Genomic DNA, 8,356 nt, shown 5'->3' on the forward strand with positions numbered 1-8,356 from the left:
TCTTTTAAATGATGGAAATAAAATCAGGTACTTTGGGCACTCCGTCACTGAGGACATGTCGGATGACGAGGACATCTGTAGAGTGTTGTATGATCAGGTGAAACTCTGGCTCGGAGGTTTGGTTGCTGTACAGAAGGGTTAAACTGTCTCTGTTCAAGCCTCCTCGATATGCAGCTCAGCGTCCGCAGGCTGCAGGTGGCTTCCAACGGTGCACCACGAGCTCCTGAGGACGCCAGGGTGGACGTGAAGACACTTCAAGTTCATGTGCCGTCTGGAAAGAATGTCTCCCACTGACATGTCATGAAGAGCCACTGGTTTCCAGTCTGACCAGTGGAGACGTTGGCGTAATTGTTTTAAAATGTCGCTTTATTTTATTGTTTGTGTGTCTTTTAAAGGCCATCCTGCCTGGTTCTGGTTCTGCTGGAGGTTTTTCCTTCCCACTGTCGCCTCGTGCAGCTCAGGATGAGGGACTGGATCTAAGTCCAGATCCGATGCAGTCTGTTGGTTCTGCCTCTGCAGGGTATTGATGATAAATGGGCTGGTATTGATGTGTCGGTAACGTGTCCTGACATGACGCTGTTGTGAGGTGATGCTGTACAAATAAAGCTGGGTTGAAATGAAATCATTTTTACACGCATTTATAAGTTCTGGATCCAGATTTAGCTGGTCTGGTTCTCCACAAAGAGTTACACTGTGACTACTCTGGGTCCTTCATCCAGACATTTATTTATTCATCTTTTAGTCCTTATTGTCAGACTAATTCTTATCTTATGAAAATCTGTAGTTTCTAGTAAAGTGCTCCTATACTGAAGATGTTGAACTGTGTGTCATGATGCACAGTGAGGGCCAGCCCTAGGACTTGAGGGTTTTCTCTTGCATGTTGATGTCTGTAGGTTGCAGAATCTCTGGTTGGCTTGCACTTCACCTGTCTGTTGGACTTGAATCCATAGAGCATGTTTTGGCTCACTTGGAGTGCGTTTGTGTCAGTGACTTTGGTCCTTGTTTCAGTTTCAAGCTCATCCACAGGACCTATGATGATCCAGTGGATCATATTATACAATACACTCGGAACATCATTGATGTTGCTTGAAACTGGGATGACATTTGCTTGTTTTTCCATATTGAACTCAGCAATGCTCTTGCATATTATCTGTGCTGTTTTAAAGATGGTCTTCATTTTGTCCTTATCATTTTCATCCCTTGTGATAACAGAATGTACCATGTCCTTCTCGCATGCTTCAGGGGAGTACAAGACTGCTGGCTTTCTTCTGTTTTTCTGCAGGATAGACTTCACATTGGGTAGTTCAGCAAGGATCTTCTCTTTCAGCCACTATCTGGTGAATGCAGGGACATGGTTTTCCATACCATCTGCTCCAAGCATACTCCTGTATGTGTTTTCAATGTCATCCATTGCAAGGTAGGCTTTATTTTGAGTTTGCACATCAACAAGGTGGATCAGCTCAACCAGACATACATTTTGTTGGGGATATTCTTCAGATGAACCCTTTGTATCACCTTTATCTTGTTTGACATGGAGTACATGTTTTGTCCAACAAGATTTGTGATACCTAACATCTACAGCATGGGCATCTGTTGGTGTGATACATCTATTCAGCCTCTTTTTGAATGCTGGGTTTTCTGACTTATCTACAGCTGCCTTGAGAGCTTCTCCTGCATTTGCTATGCAGACCTTGAACAACCGCTCCTCATTGTGTTCTTGACAAAAGAAGCACATCTCCTTGGTCAGTGGCACTGTACGTGGCCGTGTGAATGGAGATGACTGACAACATGATCCCGCTTCAGCCATATTCATGCTCGCCCTCTTCCTCCCACGCCTTTTATTGTTTTGAGGACATGACCCAGTGGGTAATGCTTCTTCATACCGGTCTTGGGCTCTCTGAATGTGTCCCTTGTGAGTTACCTACAGGTAACGATGCCAAAATGCTTTGTTTTCACACAATGCTTCTGTTTTGATGTCCTTGAGCCTCCTTTGCATTTCAACATAGTATCCACCATTCAAGCTTGCTCTCTTCTTTACTGTATCTATTACCTTCTGGTTAGAATCTAGTCTAGGTTCTAAAACCCAAATTACTTTTGGCATCAGATTGAAAAAGTATGCACAGCTTCCAGTTAATTGTTTCCTGACTCTGGTTCTCTGCTCTAAGCAAACTAAGCTGAGGCTTCTTGCTCATGTTAATCTGATTCAAGTCCATACGGCTGGATACGTTCAGACCAATGTGTCTGGCGGTTCTGTCCTTTTACATCTTTGGATTATTGGTGATCGGGATTCTGCTGATTGGCGCTGGTGGAGTCCTGATCTACTTGAAGACCCGTGAGATTCTGGCAACAACTGGCAGGCTGCCAGAATTCTGTAACGGTATGGGCCGGGCTAGCAGTGCACAGACTCTTGCGTTGACCCGATTCGACCATAAGCAGGATACCAGTTTGGTCCATACTGGTGATTTGGCCGAGGTCCCGGAGCTGGTATGTAGAATTGACAACAACATGGAGAAGATGTCTGCTAGAATCGGTGGAAATTGACCCCCCCCCAATTCGTCTGTTTGGATCTGCCAGCCTGAGATCGGCTATGGACTCAAGGCCGAGGGCAAATTGTTTTCCTCGCCTGGAACCCAAACAACAATCATATCTGGATTTGGCTTCCAAACGGCCTTGGGCCGGTGCAACCCCCCCTGAGAACGGAAGAAGAGATGTCCATAGATGCTCTGTCCCCCCTCCTCATCTACCCCCGATCCCTTCCCACGTGACTCACCGCCTCCCTGGACTTTGTGTGTCTTTGTCTGAGTTTGTGTTTAAGTGTATGAGTTTTTTTTCTCTGTCTCTTCGGACTGCGTCATCTTGTGGTGCGGCCCGGAGTTACATGACCTTTTTTCCCTCAACCTCCTATGATCCTAATGTATCTCTATTCTTATTTGTTATAAGGGGGCGCCGGTAAAACTGGCTGCGTGGCCTAAGCTAAGCTTGGTTCTGTATTATTCTTTTGTCATTAAAGTTATATGTCTGTATGTCTTACCTTGGACGAGCTGACTTGAACTTTGAATTTCCCCATGGTGATGAATAAAGTATCTTTGATTTGATTTGATTTAATAATAATGAAGTGAAAACACCATTAACATGGAGCCACCAATAGGCCCACTATACCTACAGTATTATTATTTTTGATGTCCCTCTTAACTTACCTGCAAATACTGATGTAAGACAGTATAAATCACGCTGGAGTACTACATCGCAGTGGTTGTTGGAACAGCTTGTCCATTTGTTTACTTCATGTCAGATTCTGTAGGCTGGATAATAAAAATAAAAAAGGAAACACACCTAGGGACACAAAATTGTTTATGTTGTCAGGATTAAATGTCTTATCTGGATGACCTTGAAGAAGCAGAGCTCTGACACATTTAAAAAAAAAAACATTCAATGACACTTTCTCACCATGACAACTGGTCCAAAAATTTGTTTTAATTACATGTAGACATGTACATGTCTGTAGTGAATAAGAACATTACAAAGTGGAGTAGGCCGTTTCATGGGATGTCCTATTCAAAACCGTCAGTTTCATTGGACTAAATGGCAAATTTACCAATTAAAAGGTGCTATGTGTCGTTGTTTTTGAAAGTCCAAGATGGATGCCATAATGGCGTCTAAAAAAATGGCATCATGCATTTTCTGATTTGTTAGTCTTTACAGTTTTCAAAAAAGTATAATTTACCGAATCTCCAAAAAATTCCAACAAACTCATAAGCCTGGACATCGGAATAAAACACAATGTTAAAGTGAACCTGAACGCAGCATGGAGCTCCATGGTTGTTGTTTCCACCGTCTGCGGCACAGCGGCGCTGCACCACTTTCCTCCGGGCTGCGGACCGACCACAGCAACCTGATCCCGGAGCCGAGTGGTCGAGACAAGCCTGCAAACGAGGCGTTCCCCGATCAGACCAACCTCCCCCCTCCGCCGCTTGCAGCAACGGAGGAATGATCTCTGTCCACCGCACACGACAATAGCTAGCTGTAGGCGCCGATTGCGCGTGAATTATTACAGTTTTTCATTTTTTCCGAAATAACAACAACCGCGGAATGAGAGAATGAGACGGGACACGCAGAACTAAGCGGCTAGCAGCGGGGCTAGCAGAAGGGCTAGCGGCGGGGCTAGCAGCGGGGCTAGCAGCGGAGCTAGCATCGGGGGTAGCCTCGGTTAGCCTCGATAGGTAACAGCCGAACCAACTAAGGTTTAGTTGGATGAATATCAGACTGCAGTGTTGAAAGACTGGGTTGTTTATAAAGTATGTAGCAGATATAAGCTTTTATTTAATCACATTAGTTGCGTGTTGGTTATTTTTTGGCTAAGTTTTCTTGTCCCAGACAGTAGCTTGGGCAGCTAGCATGTTAGCTGGCTGGTTACAGATGGAAGATCCACAAAATAAGTTCATAACTTCTCTGCTTATTTGTCCGGTCTGTGCTGGACTCCAAAACAACACTAAACCAGCTTCCATCAGCAGGGACTACTAGTAACCAGATTACTCCCGCTGCATCAGCAGAACCTCCTTTTACTGTATTTTAGCATAATTTCTCAGTGAGTTGTTCCATGTCTGAGAGAGCAGTTCTAGTTTCTGAGCTGACGTGAGGAAAAGTGGGAAAAGCTGCAGAAGAAGAGGACCAAAAGAAGCAAAGACAGAGGAGTCCAGCCAGCAGAGCGAAGTGATGGCAGGAGGCCGCATCACCATGAAGTCTCTGGTGAAATTTAGCTTCTGCCTGGCCATCCTCCTGACTGCAGTTGCTGGTGAGTTCTTTATGACCCCATTGATTTCTAGAAAATGTGCTGGTTAATATTTGATGGTGGACTTGGAGCAGAACCTGCTGGTGTTTTCCATCCAGGCTCAGTCATTTCTGCACATGTAAACATGGTTTTCAGCTTCATTCTGTGTGTTTTCCTGCATCTTGCTGCCTTGTCTCCTATCTGGACTGATCAGACTGTGGTTAAAGGTTGGGGTGTCTCATCTGGAGCAGGAAAAGCCCCCTGGCTGCTGTTAACCACTGTGTGTACAAAGGCCTGGAAACTCAGCCCAGCACTGCCAGCTTGTGCTGGAGACTGTGGGCTTCTGTGAGACCTTGAGCGTGATAAGATAGCAGCGTGGATGATGGGGGAGGAGGGAGGGTCATGTGTGGGAACACAGGAAAGGTATTTGACAACATGAAGACGAGCTTCTTGCTGGCCTGTTGGTGGTCGTGTTTGTGGTGCGGATGGCGGCATCAGAATGACGTGTTTCTGTTCTGCAAGCGTGTTGTGTGCTGACGCTCGTCTAGCCGCTCATAGACGAGGTATTTTACCTCACAACGGGAATAATACGTGATGCTGCAAGGAGAAACGTGTGTAGAGCTTCATTAGAATCCAGCCTGACAGGTGTCATGTGCAGACCGATGGAAGTCTGTCTGTCTATCTGTCTGTTTGTTTGTTTATCTGTCTGCCTGTCTGTCTGTTTATCTGTCTGTCTGTCTGTTTGTCTGTCTGTTTATATGTCTGTCTGTTTATCTGTCTGTCTGTCTGTTTGTCTGTCTGTTTATATGTCTGTCTGTTTATCTGTCTGTCTGTCTGTTTATATGTCTGTCTGTTTATATGTCTGTCTGTTTATCTGTCTGTCTGTCTGTTTATATGTCTGTCTGCCTGTCTGTTTATCTGTCTGCCTGTCTGTCTGTTTATCTGTCTGTCTGTTTGTTTGTCTGCCTGTCTGTTTATCTGTCTGTCTGTTTGTTTATCTGTCTGTCTGTTTATCTGTCTGTCTGTCTGTCTGTCTGTTTGTTTGTCTGCCTGTCTGTCTGTTTATCTGTCTGTTTGTTTGTCTGCCTGTCTGTCTGTTTATCTGTCTGTCTGTCTGTTTGTTTGTCTGCCTGTCTGTCTGTTTATCTGTCTGTTTGTTTGTCTGCCTGTCTGTCTGTTTATCTGTCTGTCTGTCTGTCTGTCTGTCTGTCTGTTTGTTTATCTGTCTGTCTGTCTGTTTGTTTATCTGTCTGTCTGTCTGTTTATCTGTCTGTCTGTCTGTCTGTTTGTTTATCTGTCTGTCTGTCTGTTTGTTTATCTGTCTGTCTGTCTGTCTGTTTGTTTATCTGTCTGTCTGTCTGTTTATCTGTCTGTCTGTCTGTCTGTTTGTTTATCTGTCTGTCTGTCTGTCTGTTTGTTTATCTGTCTGTCTGTTTGTTTATCTGTCTGTCTGTCTGTCTGTTTATCTGTCTGTCTTGTCTGTCTGTCATCAGCACAACGATGGCGGGACTCAACGTTGATGTTTCAGCTATTTCTGACCTTTTCAGACTACCTTTGCTCACCCTGTTGTGTTGCTGGAACAAACGAACTACACTCACAGCCAAAGAATTTACAGTCAGGGAGAGTTAACCCTTAAACCCCACCAGACCTCTAAGGTGTACGTCAGGAGCGACAGCGTTGGACTTGGTGCAGGACGTTTGCTGTCCAGCCTCCAGTGTTTACTCTGAGTCCTGCTTGGTGCGTTTACAGCCTGTAAAATGTTAACTCTACAGCAGCCACTCAGACAACAAGAAGCTGACAGAAATCATAAGAAACTAAAACTTGCTGAGTTATGATTTATTAGAAGCAGAAACGATGATGACTCTGCTGAAGAGCAGCGGGCCAGGTGACCTGCCAGCAGGTGCAGAAGTCAGATCCACGTTGCAGATTTGACTGATTGCAGTGAACACCTCAGAGTTGTTCAACCCTCAGATTGAACCACAATTAGAAGCAAAATCAGAATTTTCATTTATTTACATTTATTTCTGTGAATTTCAGCTGATTTTAGTAATATTTGTGTTTTTTTCTGATTTAATGGGCTGAGCATGACTCTGCATCCACCATGATCCATGATATCCATTATTTATCACATCTTCATCACCATCACTACCATGTTGCTAAGAGACCTCTATTTTCACCTGGACATGATGATGAAGACACTTCCTGTCAGACTTTCCACCAATCAGAGAGCTTAAACTGACGGTAACGTCCAATCAGGAGCAGCCAAAGATCAACAAGTGATGAGAAAAGCAGGAAAATAATGATCCTCTATGGCTGGAATAAAGCCAAGAAGACGTTTGGGATGCAGCTGAGGTGGAGGTGCTGCAGTGAGGACAGCAGGTAGATAGTAGCAGGAAGACGTGGAGATGAGTCTTTATGCTGCTTTATCTGTTCATACGTTCATTTTACATCATTTTAGCCTCAGAATCTGACGGCTGAGGCTGAAAACATCACGTTTCCATGGAAACATGTCATCTCCAGTCTGACTGGGATTGACTGGGAGTTAACCAACAAATCCATGGAGATGTTCTGGTTTGGCTTCATGACCGGAACCAGACGGAGGACGAGCCGTTGGCGCTTTTCTTCAAAACATGTCCCATCATCCTCCTCATCATCTTCGTCATCCTCCTCTTCTCTGGTCCTTCTTACCGGTCCGTGTTCCGCCTGTCTGCAGCTGGTTTTGGTCGTCCTCCTGCTGCCTGTTTCGGGGCGGGGGGGCAGACTGTGGTGTCGCTACAGGCGATCCATGCTCACCGTTCAGGCTTCCTTCTGAAATTGTAGCTAAGGTCCAGCTCGTGGCGTCCAGCTCGTGGCGTCCAGCTCGTGGCGTCCAGCTCGTGGCGTCCAGCTTCACTCTCCTGTCGGGTCTCGGGTCTGAAGAGGTTTAAGACTCCAGAACTGGACTCCAGTGCGAACTGGGCTCATACTGTGGTGTTGACAGAGATGTTCCGCCCGCCGTTGTCGGCATCGTCAGCTCGCCTCCGTTCAGCTCATCAGAGGACAACAAGTCCTCCTAAAACCATCTCAGTTCAATATTTTCCCACTTTTTCCCCTAAAATCAACTTTATCCGCTTCACTTCCTTTAAAACGAGCGAAAATGTGATATTTCCAACTATTTTAACCCTTTTAATGCCGGTTTGATTCTACTACATCAGTTTTAAATAAAACAAGACACAGAAAGATGAACTCAGTTACTTTGTCCTGCAGACTGAGAAATTCAGATTAGGACTTCTGCTACATGGCATGATGGTGGCGCATCGCCGTGGCAACCAGAAGCCGCCGTGCCTTTGGCCGTTGTATCTTCGCCCGTCTCTCTTTGTTCCTGTGGTGCACGGCGATGCTGACGGACTTCGTCCCCGTTCCCCTGAAGCGATTTTCATGTTCATGGATGGATGTGTTTACTTCAAGCTCCGTTTACGCCGGACGCAGAGAACAACGCGCAGACAGACGCGTCGCTGACTTCATCTGGTTCGTTCTAAAGAAGTTTAGCTATCCATCGCTCGGTGTAGAAAACGGAGCAATACCACCGTGAACCACCGGGGGCAGTGT

General features: G+C 45.4%; 1 protein-coding gene across 1 annotated transcript in view; it reads left to right on the forward strand.

Annotated features, from left to right (window-relative positions):
* Positions 1-3,957: 3,957 nt before the first annotated feature.
* LOC306773860 (bone morphogenetic protein receptor type-2-like) overlaps positions 3,958-8,356 on the forward strand; it is a 72,760-nt gene continuing 68,361 nt past the window's right edge. The window contains exon 1 of the mRNA XM_079263800.1: positions 3,958-4,792. Within this exon, the coding sequence (XP_079119926.1) occupies positions 4,714-4,792 (79 nt within the window). The 5' untranslated portion in view covers positions 3,958-4,713. The remainder of the gene's footprint in view (positions 4,793-8,356) is intronic.

This window comes from Telmatherina bonti, assembly GCF_933228915.1.
Source record: "Telmatherina bonti genome assembly, chromosome: 24".
In the NCBI taxonomy this organism is placed as follows: domain Eukaryota; kingdom Metazoa; phylum Chordata; class Actinopteri; order Atheriniformes; family Telmatherinidae; genus Telmatherina; species Telmatherina bonti.